The sequence below is a fragment of the Mastigoproctus giganteus genome, chromosome 3 (genome assembly GCF_048544385.1).
Source record: "Mastigoproctus giganteus isolate SK-2022 chromosome 3, ASM4854438v1, whole genome shotgun sequence".
Taxonomy (NCBI): Eukaryota; Metazoa; Arthropoda; class Arachnida; order Uropygi; family Thelyphonidae; genus Mastigoproctus; species Mastigoproctus giganteus.
Window position 1 is genome coordinate 114,939,074 of NC_143577.1, and position 23,941 is coordinate 114,963,014.

The window sequence follows — 23,941 nt, forward strand, 5'->3', positions numbered from 1 at the left end:
CCGATACACCTACCATCTGTTTACCAAGCAAGCAGTGCTATAGTGCGGTATCAGGAAACTAATTTTCCAAGTAAGTTATCCGACGTTTCCTGTGGTTCTCATGTTGGCTTTCTTTACCTTTGCCGTTCTGTTTAATCCTTAGAATCGAGTACTCAACCTTAGTCTTCACTGGGAGCAGAATGAACCCCCCTTCCCTCATAAAAAATTAAACACGATAAAATGTACTCATTTTATTTAGCATTTGAAAATTCTGATTTTTCTGTTTTTATGAGAAAGGATCTTAAGTATATTTTGTTTACCGTATTGCTATTAGAAAATTAGATTTACCAGAAATAACCTAAAAGAACTTATTTTTGGTAAGTCAATACCAGGACTACTTGCTGATTATATTTTACTAATGCTGTCCAAAACTAAACTCTGACTTCCTTTGCATTAAAGCGCTATGTAGTATTTCTTTACAGAACAAGAAAATCGTGCGTGTAAGATGCCTATTAATTTTCAGACAATTCCAAATTATTTGAGGAGACCTTTTGAATAATTTTAGAACCATTGCTCTAAATTTTGCATAGATATGGAATTTAGCATTTTACTGAAAATGCACGTTCTTAAACTTGTGCACAGTAGTATGCATTTAAGCATGCACATTCAATACATTAAATTAACATCAGCATTTCTTAGGTTTTTTCATGGTATGTTGAAATCTGCTTGTATCATTTTGTAGCACAATTCGATGGAAGAACAAATACATGTCGCCTTCCTCCTATTGATAAAGTATCAACATTTTGGAATTATTTGGAAAATCTCTTTGAAGATTTGATGTGCTGTGAAAATTTCTACACAAGCCAACCTTTAGAAGGAGGTTGCAGTAAGTGTGCTAATAAGGGACTCCTAAAAAGAGGTAAGAGGAACTATTCCATTTCTCCCTCCCCACCTTTAATCCATTACAAAATAACTTAGAATGCAAAAGTGAATAGATTCTCCCCCCCCCCCCAAATACCCTTTTCCTTATTTCATGTACTACATTAAATCTCTTCCACTACTTTAAATAATAATCATTTAAACAAGTTACCACTCTTTTTAGTACATAAATGTTGAGATAGTATTGATGGCCCTCCTCAGATGGTCTGCAGACTACTGTCAATCGACCTTATTGAAAAGTTAACTCCAAGCATGAAATGCAGAATTTCAACACTCAGAATGACTCTGAAAAGTCTCTACTTTTGATATCCATAGGAATGCAGATTCACCACTAAGAACACCAGAAAACACCATTAATTTCTAAAAAAAAAAAAAAAAAAAAAGCAGACATTTCCTCAAAAGTAGAGATTTTTAATATCTTTTCTGTGGAGTGCCAGCAACATTCTGCATACAGGAATGCTGATTCATCCCTGTGAATCTCTAATTCACAACAAACAGAGTGTGCCTCTGTTTGCAAGAGACATATCTGAAACCAAATAAAAACTGTACCTTATGAAATCTCAGCATAATACGCAATGACAGAATAGGGAATGGACCTGCTCTCAGTGGAGTCATCTGCCTTTTTTTGTCGGGTTTCTTCTAAAAATTTGTTCTTTGTATTTGCCACTTGGGATCAGCATCATCCAGACAGACCTTGATAATCTCATCACACTACTGCCTGCTCCTATTCTCTTATTCAGAGGTCCTAATGGACATAGTACCTTATGTAGTGCACACCAATATGAGGGAGTAAAAAATAGAGCTCGTGCTTGAAAATGATCTCTCTCTCCCCCTTTCTCTCCCCCCTCCTAAATGTAGGAACGAACACCTTTTCCCACATGCCCCTGTAGTACATTTACTGCCATTCATCTCTCTCTCTCTGTCTGCTCCCCTTTTCTCCTCCCTTTGTTCACATGGGAGGTTGCAGAAAATACCCATGGAAGTGATTACTTCCCTGTGATATCTCTTCTGACTTTCAAAAGACCATGTCAGCCATCAAGGATATCTCAGTGAAAGCTTGATAAGGCTGACTGGAATGCCTTTGTACATCTGGCACATTTTGACATCACAAGTCAGCCAGGAGCCCATCAATGTTGGTGTTATACACATTACAGAAGGTATTGCATGCAGCAGCAGCAGCAGGTGCAATTCCAGAAATGTCTACACCATTTCCAAAACTTTAGTCGCATTCAGATTGCCCAAAACACGGTGTGTGTGTGTGGGGGGGGGAATTTCTCTGATATCCCACCACAGAGAATTTAATATCCTTTAAACATGCACTTGCCAAAACACACTACATAAAACATCAGAGCTAATGGGAAACTTCGATCTGTTTTATCTCTTCCATAACCCATGCTGCTAGCTCAAAATTAAATCAAAACCGAACTGTCCATTCTATCATGGTGCCGAAGTGAAGTTACCCGAATTCTCCATAAATCTATCTTATGTGTAACTTCTAGTTGATGTCGTGCTGTTGTTTACAAAAATTTACTTTTTAAGTAATGTACAGCACGAGTGAACAGTATTAGTATTCCCCTCCAAAGGTAGCTGTTTGTAATTAGTGTTCCACTGAAAAATACTCTTTTATTGCATCTCCAGCTGAGGGAGATGCAATAAACTGACAAGTCCTGTTGTTTACAAAGATTACTGTGCAAATGAATACAGAATATATCAAAGCGAGTGTACAGCCAATTTTTAGCTGTTTTCCCCCTCTTAGAAATATGGATGTTGTAGATAAGAATCCCAGAAACACTTTTTGTTGTGAGGTTTTCTGTGTAACTATTTTTAATTTTTATTTCACACCTTCCAGTCATGGATAAATTTTTAGTAAGAGGAACAAAGAGAAAGTTAGATTCTGTGGAGAGAACAAAATCGTGAGAAAAGATGCAAGTCTTAAACACCTCAGTATGACAGAGGGCCAAGTAGCGAATGTAATCGGGACCATTCACTGAGTCCATCTATGAGCAAATCAGTTCCAAATAAGAACAAAAAAAAAAAAAAAACTGCGACATTATCAAAATGAATATTTAAAATGTGGCTTCCATTATTGTGCTGATGTGCAGAATCAAATCCCTCTATGTTTAATGTGTGAACAGAAACTCAGCAATAACTGTATGACACCTTCTCTGTTGAGACATTCTGAAAGAAATCATTACGACTTGAATGGTAAGTCCGTTGCTTATTTTGAAGAGAAAAATAATTATTAGCAACATCACTGAAAGTGAGCTATCATATTGCTTATCAAGGAGGGGCCCACACTATTGGTGAAGATTTGATAATGTCATGCACTGTTGACCTGTGCGAGACAATATTTGGATGCAATGAATCAGAAAAAATAAAACAGGTGCCACTCTTTAATGACATGTTAAAAGAAGAATTTTACTTTTCTCAGCCAATCTTCTCAGTGATCTCATTCGTAGATTTAAGCTGATGCTACATAAGCTTTCTTTCTTGCATCACATGCCTCTACTACTACTACAGTACACACATGCAAAAAGCCGAAAAATACCTCTTTCTTAGTGTTCCACCTCGGCCAAAAAGGTTGAGAACTACTGATCTAGGGGAAACATTTTCAAAAATCTGTGCAAATAGTAGTAGTAGTAGTAGTAGTAGTGGTAGCATGTGATGCAAGAAAGCAAGTGTATGAGCTTATGCAGCATCAGCCAAAAAAAAAAAAAATCACACCATTCCCTCCAAATGCCTGTTCAGTTCCTCCTTAAATTTATTCAACCTATCAACTTCCACAACGACAGATGGAAGTTTGTTCCAGCAATTAACCACCCGCTGGCTAAAGGCAAATTTCCGCACATCTATTCTACATCTGTCTTTTCTTAATTTGGATTTATGCCCCTTTAGGTTCGTTGAACAAGTGGAAGGATCCCATCAGAATTCAGCGTGCTCAACCCATTCAAGGCCTTATATGCCTCAATCAGATCACCACGCAGGTGCCTAGTCTCCAGCCACTGCAATTTGCAGAACTTAAGCCTCTCTTGATAAGAGGATCCCTTCATTCCCCTCACCAATCTTGTTGCCCTTCTCTGTGCACACTCAAGTAAATCTACATCCTTCCTAAAATGAGGCCTCCAGACCTGTACTCAGTACTCAAGGTGTGGCCTGACCATTGCCTTATACAGAGGGACAATCATCTCCTTCTATATATCATTCCTATATATCCTATTCCTATATATCATTGACAAAACCCCATGACCTGCCCTGGCAGCCCGTCTACATTGCTCAGAAAACTTCATATCTGACTGCACAATTACTCCCAGGTCTTTTCATTTTCTACCACCTTAAGCGTTGTACCACACAGTTGGTATGTTTCTCTGGGGTTGCTTCTACCCATATGCAGTACTTTGCATTTATCAAGGTTAAACTTCAGTTGCCACTTCTTAGCCCATCTGCCCAAATTATCTAGATCCTGTTGCAGTAGCACACTGCCATTACTGTCATTAACAACCCTGCCAACCTTTGTATCATCTGCAAACTTCGACATTAAGCCTGATATACCTTCATCAATATCATTGATAAATATACAAAACAACAGTGGACCTAACACCAAACCCTGTGGGACTCCACTAATAACATTAGTCCACGAATAACATCATTCCTCCCAGAGTTATTGACCACAAAAGAGATAAGCAAGAAATTGTTCACTGAACTTCTCTTCAAAAGGGCTTGAATCATACAACAAGTCCTTTACACAGGAAGAATTAATTACAGAACTCATTGTAACTCATGAGCAAGTGCTGTGAGGCTAGAGGACATCCACTATGAAATGATCACCTTTCAAGAAAATTGAAGGATGGTCATCTATCTTTATTTAATAGAATCTTTCTTGGCAAAGAATTTGTGGATTCCCAGAGGAAGGCAATCATTCTTACCTTCCCAAAACCAGGAAAGCATCCTAGAAATCCAAGTAACTATTGTGCCATCTGTCTTTCTCTATGCTTTGTGACTGTACTTCATTATGCTCTTCAGTTTTAGTGTTTTACATTGGATTAACTTGGAATTAATTGTTGCCAGGGGTCTCATGTTGAAATAGTGATGAAGTATCACCAAATGATGTCTTATGAATTTTGGAACATCATTCTTAAAGATATTAATGTTTTAAATTTTTATATGTAAGCTCAATGTCTGCTATATCGTCGTCTCCGTAGTGATAATATAGAGTTGCCATTCGTCCTGATGTATAGATTGTTATTTCGTGCACTTATTTCTAATTATTAGTGCAACTATGTTGTAACTCTCTGTTTTTCCTATGATGTTGGTTTTCACAATCAGTAACGAGGAAGCTGCCATCTTGGAACCGATATCAGTTTAGGATTATCGGCTGTAAGTTTGTTAATCTAGAGCAAGTTTCTTATTTTTAATCGTATCCACTCCTGTTGACACTTATCTATTACCATAGAGCAGTATTTGGTTCTTAAGTCATGTATTTCCTGTGCATTCGTTCATTTTTCATCATGTCACATGAGCATATATGAATGTTCCTATTATATATATATATATATATATAGCATGTTTTTGATGTGATAATTTTCTTTATTCATGCAGCATACGTGATTAAAAACTCTATTGGCACATTGAGGGATCCTTCCACTCTCATCCAGTACTCTTTATTGCAATTTACTTACTTATTTTATTAGAATTGTGTCTGAATTCCACCGTCACATGGTCTGATTTGTCTGGCAGATAGGAAAGCTGTTGCTGGACTACCTGGAAGAGGCCCTGCACAGACTGTTGGGAAAGAAGGTAATTATTATGACAGATACCAATGCCTCCTCCACCCTTTGGAATAGCCCCAAAACAGACTCAAAAGGTGTACTTCTAGAAGTACTTATACACGCAAACAGATTAATGTTACTTAATACACCTGGACACCCTTCCCACCTTTGTTTCAGCAACAGGGCAATCATTCATAGACCTGACCTTAACAAACCAACCAGCAAGATATAGCATCAAATACTGGCAGATCAGAACTTCATGGTCTTGGGGTGATCACAACCCGATGACTTTTGAACACCAGCCCTTGCAAACCACAGTCCCTCCAGACTGTCATACGACTTCCCCAGGTTTAAGATGCATAATGCCAACTGGGAAAGATTTGATGTGAACCTCAAAGAAAAGGTCACACCAGAAAACATGGATAAATTGCCTCACTTCCTGCAAATATCCAAGCCGAAGAAGATAAGAAGAAAAAACCAATTCCCTTGGTGTACCCAGCAACTAACTCAACTAAGAAATTCCACAGGAATGGCCCGAAGGGACCACCAAAAAGCCAAAAGAAGAAACATACTGCTGGAGGATACAACCCGACTGCAAGACATATATAAAAATCACAGAAGAGAGTACCACAACATAATATACAAAGAGAAGAAAGCAGCCTTTGTTCATTAAGAACTTCCAAGATTCTGGCCCTTGGGGCAGTGCCTATTGAATCATTACTGGAAAAATACATCCTGGAGAGAGATACACCCTCTCCTGGGTGGAATCAATTGATGCCATCCTTGATGAACTCATACATGAAGACGAAATTCAGTCAGAGACCCCTCAACAAACTGAGATTAGAAGAAACAATCTGGTGTATATTGGCCATACAGAAGAGGAAGGAACCAGTGAATCCCCAAGAAGTTTAAGTGGTGAAATCAATGAAGAAGGGAAAATGCCCTGGCCACGACAAGGTGGAGGTGTTGAAGAGGGTCTGGTCCGTGAATCCCTAACTTATCAAAACTTGAACCCACAAACTCGAAAAGCTTCAACCCGAAAACTTGAAAAAATGTGACCTTAAAATGCTGTTAAAGAATCCAGATAAGCCAGAACAATCACCTGTCTCATACAGACCCATATTGCTGCTGCCCATAATAGGGAAAGTACTCAAAAAATAATTACCACTAGATTCCAAACAGTACAAAGGTAGGGGACTAGGATACATTAATCAGTTTGGCTTTACAAAGAGAAAATCCACCATAGACACCATTAGGATGGTAGTGGACATGGCCTCAACTGCCAATACCAACTACGTCCTCAGCTTCTTTATGAACTTCAAAGGGGCCTTTGACACCATTTTGTGGCAAAGCGTCCTGGAGAGGTTCGGGGAAGCCAGGATCACAGCCCAGATTTATGAATTAATTACTAGCTACTTTAAAGAAAGGTCCCTCGCTGTAACCTGCGTGGTCACCAGAGGCTGCCCTCTCTTCTGGAATGCAGTCTTTGACAAGCGGCTGAAGGTAGAGCAGGAAAATGTCATCAAAGTGGCCTACGGATGATCTGGCTGTCCTGCTTCTTGGTAGCTCAAGGAGGGATTTGGAAGAGCTTACAAAAGATATCTTGTACCGTCTTTCTGGCTGGTTTTTTTTTTTTTTTTTTTTTTTTTTTTATGTGAACCCCAAACACGAGAGGTATTAGAACCTATAGTACTTAGTACCTTGCTTGGGTTGGAGGTTGAGAAGACGAAAGAAGATATTTGTTGACATTGGACTTGAACTTCTGTAGATTGTAATTTTCAGGAAATACGTATGAAGGAAGGTTGTTCCAGAAAACGGCAGTTGAATGAATAAATGAGGAAGATGAAAAGTTGGTTCTGTGGGTTTGAAGTTGGACAGTAAATGGATGATGGCTGGTGGCGGCACGTGTTCGGACTGTTTTGAAAGAGAGAGCGGGAATTATAGAAGCCAATTCAGAAGAACAGTGCCCATGGAAATATCTGTAGAAGAGGCATGCAGCAGAAACAGTACGTCTATGAGAAAGCGAGTGGAGAGACTCCGTTAGAGATGAATCATTAATTAACCTAACTGCCCTCTTCTGAATGGAATCAAGAAGCCTGAGAGAGGTTTTGGGGGCACCACCCCAAATGTGGGAACAATATTCCATGGCAGGGCGGATTTGCGATTTATACAGAGTGAGCAGCTGTTTGGAAGAAAAGTAACGCTGAGAGCGAAAGAGAAAACCAAGTTTTTTAGATGCAGAGGAAGCAATATTTGTAATGTGCTTGTGCCAAGAGAGATTAGAAGTCAGGGTAATCCCCAAAAGAGATATATCCTTTTGCCTAGAAATTGGAGTGTCACTAAAGATAAGCATAGGAGCAGAAGAATCCTTTTTGCGAGATATAAGACAAGACTGAGTTTTAGAAGGGTTGAAATCAACTAAGTTGTCTTTGCCCCACTGGAGAATTACCTGAAGATCGGCATTTAAGGAATTGGTAGCAGATTTTCGAGAAGTTGAAGCTGATTGAGCAGGGCAAGGTTTCTCAAAATGGAAAGTTGAATGCAATGTGCTATCATCGGCAAAACTATGGATAGGATTTCCAGTCAATGGAAGAAGGTCATTGATATACAAGAGGAAAAGAGTGGGGGAAAGAACTGGACCTTGGGGGACACCGGCATTAGTGGAGAAGTTAGAAGACAGAGAGCCATCTACCATCACCCTCAGTGAGCGATCAGAGAGAAAACTGGATAACCAATTACTAAAAACAGTTGGCAAACCATAAGATGGAAGCTTGTTTAGAAGACCTTTATGCCAAACACGATCGAAAGCCTTTGAGATGTCAAGAGCAACTGCTTGTGTTTCACCGAACCTTTCCATTGAAGTAGTCCATAAATGGGTAACATAAGCCAGAATATCACCAGTGGATCGACACCGACGGAATCCATACTGGCGATCGTTGATCAGACGGAAGGTTTCTAGGTAGTTTAAGAGTTGGCGGTTAATTGATTTCTCCATTACTTTAGAAAGAGTAGAAGTAATTGCAATGGGACGATAATTGGATGGGAGGGATTTGTCACCCTTTTTAGGAACTGGCTGGATATGAGCAAATTTCCAAGCAGAAGGAAAAACACCTTTGGAATAAGAAAGTGAAAAAAGGCGGCAAAGAATAGGAGTAAGTTCAGGAGCACAGATTTTGAGAACAAGTGGAGAAATACCATCAGGACCTGGAGCTTTCTTAGCATCAAGATTCATCAAAATCCTTCTGATATCCTTTTGACGGAAGACCACAGGAGGCATTGAATGGACCGTGTTGGGAATGGTGGGAGGTGTTTTACCAAGTTCATTAATACATGAGCTGGAAGAAAAATGGGATGCTAGCAGGTCAGCTTTATCCTTGGCTGAAGTGACAACAGAACCATCTGGTTTGGACAGAGGTGGAAGCAGAGATGGGCAAAAGTTGCGGCCAATAACTTTGGCAAGAGACCAGAATGCTCGGCTACCATTAGGGCAAGAAGCAAGTTTTCTACTCTTAGCCTGTTCAAACTCTAGTTTGGACTGATTAATAACTGCTTTACAATTGTTGCGAGCTTTGGTGTAGGCAGAAAATGAAACTGAAGAATTAGAAACAAGCCAATTACGATATGCAACATTCTTCTCTTGAACAGCCTTAGCACATTTATTGGAAAACCAAGGTTTAGATAAAGGACGAGATTTTAAAGTGGAGTGTGGGATAAAGGATTCCATTCCTGCAAGAATAATTTCACTGACACGATCTGAGCAAACGTTGACATCAGGAGTTTTGAAACAGTAATCTGACCAAGGAAAAGAAGAAAAGAAGTCTCGCAGGTCATCCCATTTTGCATTCTTGTAATGCCAAACAACACAAGGTTGGGAATAGCCATGAGATAAAGGTTCCATTGGAGAAGAGACAATCACCAAGTTGTGATCTGAAGTGCCTAAAGGACCTCTCACTTCGACCGTGTACTTAGAAGGGTTGTTTGTGAGAAAAAGATCAAGCGTATTGGCTGTATGATTCGGATTGTCCGGTATTCTTGTAGGTAAATGAACAATCTGTGCTAGGTCATTAGTAATTGCAAAAGCCTCAGCATCTCGACCTGCTGGGTCGGTGTGACTAGAAAACGGAAGCCAGCTGGAGTTGTGAACATTAAAATCACCAAGGAAAATTACCTCACTGTTAGGAAAGTTGGACTGGAGAAAGTCAAGTTGCAACGAGAGGAAGTCAAAGAGCTCCAAGTGATTAGTGGAGTTGGGAGAACGGTAGAGACAACAGATGAATTTGACACAATGAGGTAGAGAGATTTTAAGCCAGAGAAGATCAAAGAGAGGAGATTCCAAATTGCCAAGTCTCTGACAGGGAATATCAGAACGGACATATGCACAAGTACCACCTTTGAGGCGAAAGGAATCATACAGCGAATAATTTGGGCATCTGAGATGAACAGTAGTTGAATCAACCGATAACTGAGATTCTGTCAGAAAAAGTACATGGGGTTTGGCAGACTGCAAGTGGAAATGGACATCGTTGAGATTAGAATTGAGACCACGTATATTTGTGAAATGAATTAGGAAATCCTTGGGAGGTTTAGATCTTTTCGCAGATAAGCTTGTTCTATTAGTTTGACAATTCATGGTGTATTCAATAGTAAGAAAAAGTGGGTGGGACATGCTGTATGAAGTAATGAAATTTTTGGATATGGCGTACATGTGGGAAGAATATACCCAGATCCTTGACATAACGTGGCCTCGACAATGCTCCCCGCATACACACTACTCGGACTCCCTCCAGTCACTATCTGGCAGAGTAGAGGTAGCAAGATTATACACTAGCTGATCCGGAAGCCTCCTAGAGAGTTACCAATAGGTTCAGTCCGGTGTACTAACTAGCGGCCGGCCTGCGAAAACCGTTTTAGAGCTGTACCCTCGAAATGTAAGGAATATTGGATCTCGCCACAACGTTCATCATAACCTCAAGAGTCATCAATCATGCTGCATGATGGAAGAGATAGGGAAGGGTTGACCGGAACTTAGCTCTAGAGACTAAACATGGGTTCCACCACTTCAAGCCTCCAATAAGCAAAGTGGTGGTATTTCACCGGTTGATGAGAGTCATCTACCACCTAGTACTGCCTGGTAACATAGAGGGGCGGCATTCCTCCATGTGGTGTGGGCGCCACACCTCGACCCCTGCTTACGTTGGTTCACACCTGGGTGGTCACCCACCATGTGCTTGTGCATGGAGGTTATACCCAGGATTACTAACAGTCCCACCATCGTGAAGGTGCAAGCAGAGGATTTGGTTGTCACAGACCGTCCGGACTTCGCCGAAATTGGGTCCACTTGACTTGAGTGTCACCCGAATATCAGTTCCATCAGCGTGCTCTGTTCACAAGCTTAACACCTCTATTCCCATGGTGCTCTGTTCACAAGCTTAACACCTCTATTCCCAAAATGAAGCAAGTGATACTTAGAGCAATCCTAAATAGACCATCACACATAAATATCTCTGCATTTTGCTGGACAGCAAGTTGAGCTTCATCCCACATGCCAAGTATATAGTAATAAAGATTAAACAGGTTACAGGAAAACTAATCAGATTAAAGCTCAACTGGACAGGTATTTCGAACGAACGGAGGGGTGAAATGGGAGAGGGTTTTTTTTTTTTTTTTTTTTTTTTGGCTGATGCTGAATAAGCTTGCTTTCTTGCATCATATGCCTCTACTAATGCTAATGCTAATGCTAACTAGGGCAGTCTGGGGTGTCAAGCCTTCGTCCTCAGACTGCATTATGAATGCATCTTCATCCCCATTGTTTGTTATGCTGCAGGTGCATGGGTCCACAGAATCACTAACAGCCTTATGAAGAAACACCTGCTGCAGGCCCAAAGAATTTTCCTGTTTGCAATCTCAAGCCCATCAGAAAACTTGCAGTCCATTTCTGCAATCAATGCAAATTGCATATAAACCCTGAACCCTGAACTTCGGATCTCAAATTGCACCATGCCGATTGCTAATATCAGATTCCTGGGATTGATCCTTGACAGCAAGTTATTGCGAGAAACTTCTTTGAGCACATTAAATTAATAAGCAGTACATGTCTGAAAAAGCTGAACATGCTAAGAGCTTATCTGCCCTGTCTTGGGGAGCAGATTGTACAACTTTGGTGCTCCGGTTTATGATTCTGCCTGAAGGAGTGTATTGTGTTGGCTGGATCCTATACTACAACACAATGCCCTGTGGATTGCTCTTGGCGCTTATGGGACATCTCCAACCTATAGTCTATACATTGAACCCCTCGACGTGGGCACCTGTACGTGGTGAGGGGTCCTCCCAGTGATGCTGCTGTACTTCCAGACTAGCATTACTGGGATCCAACGCCCACAGCCCAGGTTCCAGGCTTACATCAATGGAATCCGGCGTGTTTGCCGTGCGCTGCAACCCGGGGGAAATTCAGAAAGGGGGATCCTGGTGGTTGAGGGGCCCAGCTTCAATACACCACTTTGGTGTATTGAAGCTGGAAGGCCCGGCTAGGATCAGTCGGCTAGTAGGCTCGCCTGCAAGGGTCAACCGTGTCAATGCCATGCCCCTACCCTCATGGTCCGAGGGACAGGATTCAGGCTGGCGGCGGTGCAGGTATGGTGTCTGGGTAGCCCTGGCATTCCACTCCCGAGCGCATTTATTGCATGCCGGGTAGTGGGCGTCCCTTTGGGCTCCATGGTGGGTGGGGAGCCCGGGCACTGAACCACTTAAAAAACTACATGAATCCTGATAAATTAATTTCTTCTGGGGCCCCAACCCGGTCCCTAACTGAAAATTTTACCGTAGACCAAGAGAACGTCACTTCTGCAAAAAGACAGAAAAAGGAGGTTATATCAGTTACTACACCTCGGTTCCTGATAATTCACTCAACTAGTGAGAAGCCTATAGGAAAAATGTCACCCTTCTTTATCCGGAAGGGTTGGCAGGCTCTCCTAAGTCTGTAAAACGGCTTCGTTCGGGTGACATACTTGTAGAAACAAGAAGTGATGTACACTCAGAACAGCTCCTCCGTGCTACATCTATCGGGGAATGCCTGTCACTATAACCCCCCACAAGACACTGAACTCATCCCGTGGTGTCATTGCGGAATGGGATCTGATGGATGTAACTGAAGAGGAAATCAGTTCAGAGTTAAAACCACAGGGAGTGACAGCTGTTAAACGTATATCCATGCGTAGGGATGGAAAATTAGTTCCCACTAGAAATATCATCTTAACATTCAATTCACCAACTTTTCCTCATGAAATCAAAGCTGGCTATATTAACTGCCCAGTGCGTCTATATCCCAAATCTGTTACGGTGCTTTAAGTGCCAGAAATACGGACACTCACAGATGGCTTGTCGTGGAACCCTTGTATGTGCTCGGTGTGGCGCAAAGGACCACGAAACAACATCATGCTCAGCTACAAAACCAACCTGCATTAACTGCCAAGAAGAACACCCAGCCTACTCAAGGGCATGCCAGAGGTGGAAACAAGAAAAAGAAATTCAGCGACTTAAGGCAGAGCTGAACATATCTTATCAAGAGGCAAGGAAAACGGTGAAACCTTTAAATATAAATAAACCAACCTACGCTCAGAAGGTAGCAGGGAGATGTTCCATCGGAACTCAGACCGAAATGACCATACCACCAAAGGAGTCATTCACTCCTATTGCTCGCTACCTGTTAAGTTCAATAAAACCCGCACAAAAGGACCAATCAGCTGCCACTGCAATATCTGTACCTCCTAGTGCCCCACCAATTAGAAAATCAGTTTCTGGAGAAAAGAATAAGAAATGTGACGTACATCCTAGTTCTCAGGAAAAAATGGATGTTGAGGAGAAGGAGGTACAGGAAGAAGCAGTCTTGGAACTCTTTACTGAGGAGGATATGGACACGGGGCAGCATCCATACTTTCCCAGGAAGGATAAATCTAAGACTGACAAAAATAAGCCCTCAGCACCTCGGAAGCCGCCTGAAGGAACCACCAAGCCAAAATAATGGCTAAATTCGTACAATGGAATTGTCGTGGATTCCGGAAAAATGCAGAAGACATCAAGGCACTCCTGCAAAAGCACAAACCATCTTGCTTTTGCATACAGGAGACTTAACTAAGGGCAAATGATGACCCCAGGATGCGCAACGTTACTATCATTCGCAAGGATAGAACTGGGGATGGCCTCGCTCATGGAGGAGTTGCAATCCTTGTGGGCAACCATACCCCTTTTCAGCATCTGCAACTTACTACCAGCCTAGAGGCAGTAGCAACTTGAATAACAGTGGGGTTTTTACTAACCGTTTGCTCTATATATTTGCCACCTGGTACTGACATCTGCCAGAAAGACCTTGATGATCTCGTAATGCAGTTGCCTCCCCCTTTCTTACTTCTTGGGGACTTTAATGGACATAACACCCTGTGGGGGTAGTGCTAGCATTAATAGAAGGGGACGAGTCATAGAGCGTATGCTCATTGACAATGACCTCTGCCTTCTTAATGTGGGAACAAACACCTTTTTCCACATGCCTACCCGTACGTTTTCTGCCATTGATCTTTCTATCAGCTCGCCTTCTCTTCTCTCGTCACTTACCTGGGAGGTAGAAGGGAACCTGTATGGAAGTGATCACTTCCCCTTGATAACCACCTTAATTACTGGGAGACCTTGTCTTCCTGTCAGGTGGAAGTTTGATCAAGCCGACTGGAGTGCCTTTCAACACCTGGCAAAATTTGACAACTCTGCAGTCAGTCAGTCAGGAGCCTATCAATGATGCAGTTACGTACATAACAGAAAATATTGTCTATGCAGCTGCAACTACAATTCCAAAAACATCCACACGGTTTCCTCCCTTTCCAAAACCATGGTGGAATCCAGAATGCACAGCAGCTAAAAAGGCTCAAAACAAAGCTTGGGGGATATTTCGAAGATATCCTACCACAGTCAACCTATTAGCCTTTAAACGTGCACGAGCTACATCCGCCGTCAGAGTCAAAAGGAATCGTGGATCCGTTTCACATCATCCATTACCCAGATGACCAGCACTAAGGTGGTCTGGGAAAAAACCTAGAAAATGAAGGGAAAATACACAGCACACACCCCTTATCGGTCCTTGAATATAATGGATGTACTATTGCAGACTATACTGCAATAGCCAGTGCTCTTGGAGAAACATTTTCTAACATCTCTGCAACATCATCTTACTCCCCAGAGTTTCTGGTCTTAAAGTGCAACACTGAAAAACAGGCCCTTAAATTCACATCAAAGGGTTCCCACCCATACAATGGGCCATTTAATATCAGTGAGCTGAAAACAGCACTCACCCGTACAGAGGCTACCGCTGCTGGACCAGACAACATCCATTATGAAATGATCAAACATCTTTCACCAGAATCCATGGACCGTGTGCTCTTCCTGTACAACAGAATCTTCCTTGAAGAGCATTTTCCGGATACCTGGTGCAAGGCAACTATTCTTGCTTTTGCTAAGCCAAGAAAGGATCCTATATGTCCAAAAAACTATCGTCCCATTGCTCTGACCATCTGTCTGTGCAAAATATTGGAGAGAATGGTCAATGCTCGTCTCTTATGGTATTTAGAATCAAACGACCTTCTCTCCCGCTTTCAGTGTGGCTTCTGAAGAAACAGGTCCACACTGGACCACTTAATTAGACTAGAAACATCTATCCGAGATGCTTTCCTAAAGAGAGAACATTTGGTGTCCATCTTCTTTGACATGGAAAAAGCGTACGACACAACTTGGAGATTTGGTATTTTAAAAGACCTTTACAACCTCGGTCTAAGAGGCCACCTTCCCATTTTTATCCTGCCGTTATTTCCAAGTTCGGGTAGGATCCTCCCTTTCGTGACCCTTTTGCCAAGAGGAGGGGGGTACCACAAGGATCTGTCTTAAGTGTCACGCTTTTTGCCATTAAAATAAATTCTATTTCTGAACAACTTCCTCCAACTATAAACAGTGCACTCTACGTCGATGACTTCAGCATATTCTCTCAATCATGCAATATGAGGGTTATTGAGAGACAACTGCAACAAGCTATTGACTGTCTTAACTCCTGGGCCACGGCCAATGGTTTCAGGTTCTCACCAGAGAAGACCGTTTGCGCACATTTTTGTCGCAAACGTAACCTCCACCCTGAGCCTGAATTATGACTTGGACAAAGCACCATTCCAGTTGTATCAGAGGCGAAATTCCTGGGACTCATTTTTGACAAAAAGCTGACATTTGTCCAACACATTAATCAGCTTTGCACAAAGTGCACGAGAGGGCTTAACATTCTCCGCTCTCTCTCTTCTACCTCTTGGGGTGCAGACCGATGCACTCTCCTACGTCTATACCGTGCACTTGTACGCTCAAAATTAGATTATGGGTCCCAGGTATATGCATCTGCCAGAAATAGTGCTGTTCGTTGGCTCGACCCCATCCATCATCAAGCCATTCGTATTGCTACTGGTGCATTCAGAACATCACCTGTCCAAAGTCTGTATGACGAAACAAATGAACCATCCTTGTCGCTTCGACGAATGCAGTTCTCTACAATATGCCTTCAAGCTGAAGTCCCTGCCAGACCATCCCACGTGGACATCCATTTTCGAGCCACGATGGGAAAATCTCTATAACACACGACAGACCGCCAATCGCCCATTCGGCATTCATGTTCAAGAGCTACTCAATGAGCTTAACGTCTCGGTAGACAAGGTTGCTTGATCACCAAAGGAGCCCCTTCCACCCTGGCATGCACAAACACCAGCATGTGACTTCTCGCTCAAGATTGCGACGAAGTCTAATACTCCGTCTTCTGTCTACCTGCAGCTCTATTTACAACACCATGCAGAACATTTTGACTTCTTTCCAGTCTACACAGACGGCTCGATGTCAGAATCGTATGTGGGATCTGCTGCTGTTTTTACAGATAAAACCATATCAGAGAAGATACCCCTTGACTGCAGCATTTACACTATAGAGCCGCATGCTATAGAGTTAGCTCTAGATCACATTAGCATTAGTAGAGGCATTTGATGCAAGAAAGCAAGCTTATGCAGCATCAGCCAAAAAAAAAAAAAAAAAAAACCACTACTTCACCCCTCTGTGTGTTCAAAATACCTGTCCAGCTGAGCATTAAACTTATTTAGGCTATCAACTTTCACGACAAGGGATGGAAGTTTGTTCCACCAACCAACCACCCGCTGGCTAAAGGCAAATTTCCGCACGTCTATCCTATATCTGTCTTTCCTCAATTTGAATTTATGCCCTCTCAGGTGATTATTCTGAGCGAGAGGAAGAATCCCATCAGCATTGAGCATGCTCAAACCATTCAAGGCTTTATACACCTCTATCAGATCACCTCGCTGGTGCCTAGTCTCCAGACACTGTAATTTGCAAAACTTAAGCCTTTCTTCGTAAGAGCACCCCTTTGTTCCATTCACTAATCTTGTTGCCCTTCTCTGTACTCGTTCCAGCAGCTCTACATCCTTCTTGAAATGAGGCCTCCAGACCTGTATACAGTACTCTAGGTGTGGCCTGACCATTGCCTTATACAAGGGAATAATCACCTCCTTATCCCTGCTAGAAAAATTCCTATATATCATTGACAATACACCAAGAGCTACTCTTGCAGCCCGTCTGCACTGCTCAGAGAACTTCATATCTGCCTGCACAACCACCCCCAGGTCCCTTTCATTCTCTACCACTGTCAGTGTAGTACCACAGAGTTGATACGTTGCTCTGGGGTTGCTGTTTCCCATGTGTAGTACTTTACATTTGTCAATGTTAAACTTCATTTGCCACCTCTCAGCCCATCTGCTCAACCTTTCCAGATCCTGTTGCAGCAGCATAGTGTCAGTAGTGTCCTTGACAACCCTGCCAACCTTTGTATCATCTGCAACTTGGACATTAAGCTTGATATACCATCATCAGAAAATACAGAAAACAATAATGGACCTAACACTGAGCCCTGAGGGACTCCACTAATAACATTAGTCCACGACAAGCAGTGTCCATTGATTACCACTCTCTGTCTTCTCCCCCTCAGCCACCCCTTTATCAACAGCAGCAATTTGCCTCCAATGTCACACTGCTCCAATTTATGCAGCAGTCTTCCATGTGCAACAGTATCAAAAGCTTTTCTAAGATTCAAGTATATAATATCAAAGTTATTCCCTGCATCCAGTTCCTTTGTGACTGCATCATAGTATCCAATCAGATTGGTCAGGCAAGACTTCCCCTTAACAAAACCATGCTGTGTCCGAGCTATAACTGAAGTCTTGTCTAAATGATCCTGCAGTGCTTCTTTAACTAGTGCCTCCATTAATTTTCCTGGAACAGAAGTTAAACTCACAGGTCTATAATTACTTGTGTCAGCCTTTGATCCTCCTTTGTGAATTGGGGTCACATTTGCACATCTCCAGTCTGTGGGTACCTCAGCTGAGTTCAAGGAAGCTCTCATACTTATGGCTAAGGGTTTGCTTACTTCCTCTGCTGCCTCCTTTAATATAACTGGATAGATCCCATCCACCTTGGGTGCCTTTCTTGTGTTTATCTTCAACAATTTCTCCTCCACTTTACTCTCAGTTATTACAAGATTCTCTAGCTTACTGCTAGAGTTGAATACACCTCTGGCTTTCCCCTCGCTAAATAACTCCTCATGTGTGAATGTCGATGCAAAATATTCATTTAGTTTGTTAGCTACCTGAGCAGGATCATCAAGAGTTGACCCATCGATATCAAGTGGACCAATCTGATTCATGCCCTTCCTTCTAGAGTTTACATAAGTAAAGAACTCTTTGCTGTTTTTCTTTGCATCCCTTGCCCAAGATTTTTCGTAATCTGCCTTCGCCTGCCTAACCTCCTTTGTAACTTGGTTACAGATCAACTTGTATCTATCATAGGCTTCTGTGTCATGTGTTAATTTGTATGTATCCCATGCATGTTTCTTCTCTGCCATATGCCTCATCAGTTCATCTGACATCCATTTAGGCCTAAACCTTGAACAATATTTCTTAGTTGGTATGTAAAGCAGAGTAGCTTCCGAGATAAGTTCTTTGAATGCTTCCCATTTTGCATTTGCTGTTGGTAACATCATCAGTTGGTCCCACTGTATAGAATTTAAATACTGTCTCAGTCCATCGTAGTCGCCTTTACGAAAGCAATAACCCTTCCCTTTACCCCTAATGGTAGTTACCTCTTTGAGTAAATCCCACTTCAGCACACTGTGATCACTGCCACCTAGTGGTTCATTTATCTGCAGATTCTTATTGCATGAAGAATCACTGCTGATAATCAAATCAAGAGTATTCCTCCCTTTAGTTGCCTCCCGAACATGCTGATGTAGAAAACAATCATCCAATAACTCCACAAAAGCCTTGCTAGTGTGTGAGTGACCAGCCCCCAAATTCCAATCAATATCTGGGAAATTAAAATCTCCCATTATAAGACACTCTGATTTACTGGCCCACTCTATTTCCCTGTACAGTTTCTTATTGTACTCATCAGAGTCATTAGGCCTATAGCACACTCCTACTCTCAATTTTGGTCTCCCAATGCTTATGTCACACCAAACTGACTCGACACTGCACTGTCCAGCGAAGTCCACTGACTTCACTTCCTTGGATTTTGTGTTTCTTAACTAATAGCATAACCCCTCCTCCCTTCCTATCCTGTCTATCCTTTCTGTAGACGTTGTACTCCCCAAATTCCAGTTCTGCATTCCTTATATCTGTGTGACACCACGTCTCTGATATCCCAATAATATCTGCCTTTGATGTTTTGAGCAATACCTCAAATTCATCAAATTTATTTACTAAACTCTTAGCATTGGCGTACACGCCAGTATACATACACCTATTTCTATTATTAGCTACCCTAACACAACCCCTTGTACCGCAATGACTCCCAGCAGTCTCTGAAATATCCTTCATCTTGTTTTTCAGGCCTCTGCTCATTCCAATAGAAGCAGTACAAGAATCTCTTTCACCTCTGCCAGTGGCTACTGTTAATCTATTCGTCTTTGTCTCCCCCCAAGCTAGCAGTTTTCCGACCCACCTAACACTGCCTCGATAGCATCAGCAAATATTCTTGCACCCTTTCTATTTAAGTGTATCCCATCCCTGTAGAAACAATCTCTCCTGTTAACAAGTACAGTCCAGGCAGAAAAAAATTCTACCCCTTGAGCCTTGCACAATCTTTCCAGGGCCGAATTGATCGACAAGGCTCTCATCATATACTCCCTCCTATCGTGTCTGGGCAGAATTGCAGACATAAGGGCAGACATAAGAAAACACAGTTACCAACGGTGTATTATATATGCCGATTCAGTGAGTGCACTACAGGCTTTATCAGCTGTGTCACGCACTAATCATCCAACCCTGTCCCGAATTCCGCAGATAATATACGGCCTCTATGCAAGTCGATTTGATATCCGCTTCTGCTGGATCCCCAGTCACATCAGGATTAGAGGAAATGATTTGGCTGGCATTGCAGCCAAATCGGCAGCCCTGACGGATAATGTTGACCTGTTAGTCCCCTATACAGACTACAGGCAAGTGATCCATAGTAACCTACAATCTCAGTGGCAAGATTCGTGGCATCGACTGATTACTAGAAACAAACTATGTCGAATTAAGCTTGTGATCCATCCTTGGTGGTCCAGCTTACACAGGGATCGAAAAGAGGAAATTGTTCTTACCCGGCTCCGCATAGGACACTGTCATGTGACACACTCCTTTTTGCTGAGGACAGATGACCCTCCTATGTGCGAGCAATGTGACACCGTTTTATCCGTCCAACACATTTTATGCGATTGTACCAGTTTTATAAATTCTCGTTTCACTGCTTTTACCCATCTGACTGAGCCATATACACTCAGTCAGATTTTAAATGACAACGACAATGTGTCAGCAGTTTTTAAATTTTTAAAATCGATCAATATGTATACACTCATATGAAATATACAATTTGCTTTTATCATTGTACTGATTTTATGTATTGATATGTCTGTATATATATATATATATATATATATATATATATGCAACTTTAGACGAGGTAACCTTTTTAAAAGTAACCAGTCTAATCTTTTTTGAATTTTAATGTTTCCATGGCGCACTATAACCTTGCTGTTTTTGCGCCAAAAAAATCAAAATCAAATCAAATCAAATCAACTATACATTGAAGCTCATGAGCCTCCTCTGTACTTCCACAGAAGAATGTTATTACATAAATATGCAGCCAAAATACAAAGTTGCTCTCCACATCCTATTCAGCCATACCTCTTTAATCCATCATTTCACAATCTCTACAGAAATAAACTAAATAAAATACAACCAGCAGGCCTACGGCTCCTTGAAATAACACAGAATTGGAATGTTCCTCTCTACCATGGACCACCTTTCCTCAACTGAAATGTGATACATATTTTCTTCCAGTTCTGCATTCCTTATATCTGATTCCAGTTCTGCATTCCATATTCAAAACTATGCTGACTTCCTACCGATATATACGGATGGTTCCAAATTTCATTCAACTGTTGGAGCAGCAGCAGTGTTTCCCTCTGCTATCATATCAGCTTCTCTTCCACCTGAGTACAGCAGCTTTTCAGCAGAACTATATGCAATACAATTAGCTCTAGAAAATTTCTCTTCGCCCATCTGCAAAATATTTAGTTTACACCGACTCTCCAGCTCAGTTAGAGCAATGCAGAATCACTTTCATAAGGATCACCCTGTTATAAATAAGATCAGGAGTTTGCTGTTGAAAATTGAAGACCACCAACAACTAGTGAAGTTTTGCTGGATTCCAGCACATTCAGGCATTAAAGGGAATGAACTGGCTGATATTTCTGCTAAAAATCCATCAACTTTAGACTTAACCTCTGTCTTCATTCCAGCTTCTGATTATAATATCATAATTCAAGCAGCGTACCATGCAAGTGGACAGAGCTATGGCATAAACAAACAAATAATAAACTCTTCCAATTGAAACAAGATCCAAAAAAAAAAAATTTTGGCACTCAACCATTCAAACAGTTCGGCGATAAGAAGTGGTACTCGCACGGATTAGAATAGGACCTACTCATCTGACTCAGCTCCATCTACTCACAGGCGATGATCCTCCTCAGTGTTCACGCTGCTTGGAACATCTAACAGTCAAACATATTTTGATTGACTGTGCACATTATCAACAACATCATTATCAAACTTCAGTATTTCTTTCTCTGGCTAATCGCCAAGAATTGATGACATTAAATCATATCGTTGGAGAGGAGGCAAACATTAATGAACTTTACTGTTTTTTGAAAGAAATTGGAAATTATGATCGAATATAAATAGTTTTTGAGCTGAAATGAAATTGATCTGGCTTCATATTAATTATTATTTATAACGTTCCTGTGAAATAGGCACACTAAAGCCACAGCAGCTTGTGTGCCATTAAATACCCATACCACGCACACACACACACAATCTCTATATAGACTACAGGCAGCAAATAATATGCATCAAATTATAATTCCAATGGCGAGATTCTTGGCATAAACAGCACCACATAAACCAGATAGACTACACTTGTTATGAAGTAGTGGCAGTCCAATCTGTGCAGCTTTAAAAGAGAGGAAGTTGTTCTTTCTTGGCTCTGCATAGATTGCAGTCATCTGACACACTTGTTTCTTCTGAGGGTGGATGAGCTACCTATGTGTTGAGACCTGTGAAACTATTTTAACCATTATTCATAATTTTATGGAACGTCCCATTTTTACCACTGCATGTTATTTATGTTTTATGCATTTTATTAATCTGGCTGAACTGTTTACACTCAGCCATTTCAGATGACAACAGACAATATGGCTGACATTTTTTTAACTTTTTACAGTCTGTTAATTTATACCTGTATTTTAATTTATCCTTTTATATTTTTGATATACATTTCCTTCTTTTGATGTGGTAACTTGTTTTGAGGTTACCAAATATGTTTTTTGATGTTTTCTTTATCTTGGCTTGGGACATGATGGCCTTAGTTCCACTGCACTAATAAACACCAAATAATCAACCAACAGACTCCATTATTTTCTCTGGAACAGAAATAATTCTTACAGGTCTGTAATTACTTACCCCACCATTTGATCCCCTTTGTGAATGGAAAAGATATTTGTATATCTGTGATATGTAGGGACTACCTGAAACTAAGGATGCGCACTAATAAATATCACTAAAAGTGTTCAGTAGAACTTCAATTGTCCACCACCCTATTTACTGTTAGTCTCTGTTAACCGTCACTTAACTAACTCCACTATGCCGTAATGCATTGTGATATTGGCACCATGTGTCACTCAGTCTTTGTTTACAACTCACTGTATACAGTTGTACTTTAACCTCTTGTTTCATATTTTAATAATTTTTATTTAGTAAATCCATTGAAATGACAGAGAAATGTAAGCAAGTAGTGTTGGGATTATCAAAAAAAAATTTAAATAATCATCTAAGGAAAGGGCTCCAAGTATAGCATCCATTTATGGAATAGGAAGAACAACAATAAATGATATAAACTGTGATGCAGACAAAATTGAAAACCACGTGTCGAAAGTGGAAACCACTGATGGTAATGTTAAAAGTCGTAAAACAATGAAGCTTGCTAAAAATGAACAATTGGATACTGCAGTGATTCAATGGTTTGTTCAAAAACTTAGCCAAGGAATTCCATTATCGGGACCTATAATAATCAAAAAAGCCATTGAAATTAATAAAAATCTAGACGTAGATCATTCATTCAAGGCTAGCATCAGATGGTTGGACAAATTTAAGTTTCATCATGGTATTCGACAGTTGTCGATCCAGGTTGGGAAGCTAAGTGCAGATAGCGCAGAAATTTCTGTTTATCGTGAAAAAAAAGACATTGGCCTCAATGACTGAACATATGGCACTGGGATGTAAGGTGCAAAAAAGATTGCATCACTATAATGGTATGTGCTTAATACCAGCAGTAGTCATAAATTGCCTTTGATTGTTATAGGAAAACCAAAAAAGTCTAGATCATTTAAAAATATTAATTTAAATGCTTTTCCAGTTAAATATTTCTCACAAACAACTCGTGGATGAGCCAAGATATATTTCATGATTGGTTTAATAAAACATTTGTACCATGTGCAAGATCACATTTGGCATCAAAATATCATGCCACTTTTTGCCAGCAAACACGACATCTCTCATTCAACCGATGGACCAGGGCATGATTGATTGAGA

The 23,941-nt window shown here is 41.1% G+C and overlaps 1 protein-coding gene across 3 annotated transcripts in view; it reads left to right on the forward strand.

Moving 5' to 3' along the window:
• The window catches only part of Scm (Polycomb protein Scm), a 427,976-nt gene that overhangs the window by 298,757 nt on the left and 105,278 nt on the right, over positions 1-23,941 (forward strand). For all 3 annotated transcript variants that reach the window (XM_090370651.1, XM_090370653.1, XM_090370652.1), the window contains one exon: positions 722-898. In XM_090370651.1, the coding sequence (XP_090226777.1) occupies positions 722-898 (177 nt within the window). The remainder of the gene's footprint in view (positions 1-721; positions 899-23,941) is intronic.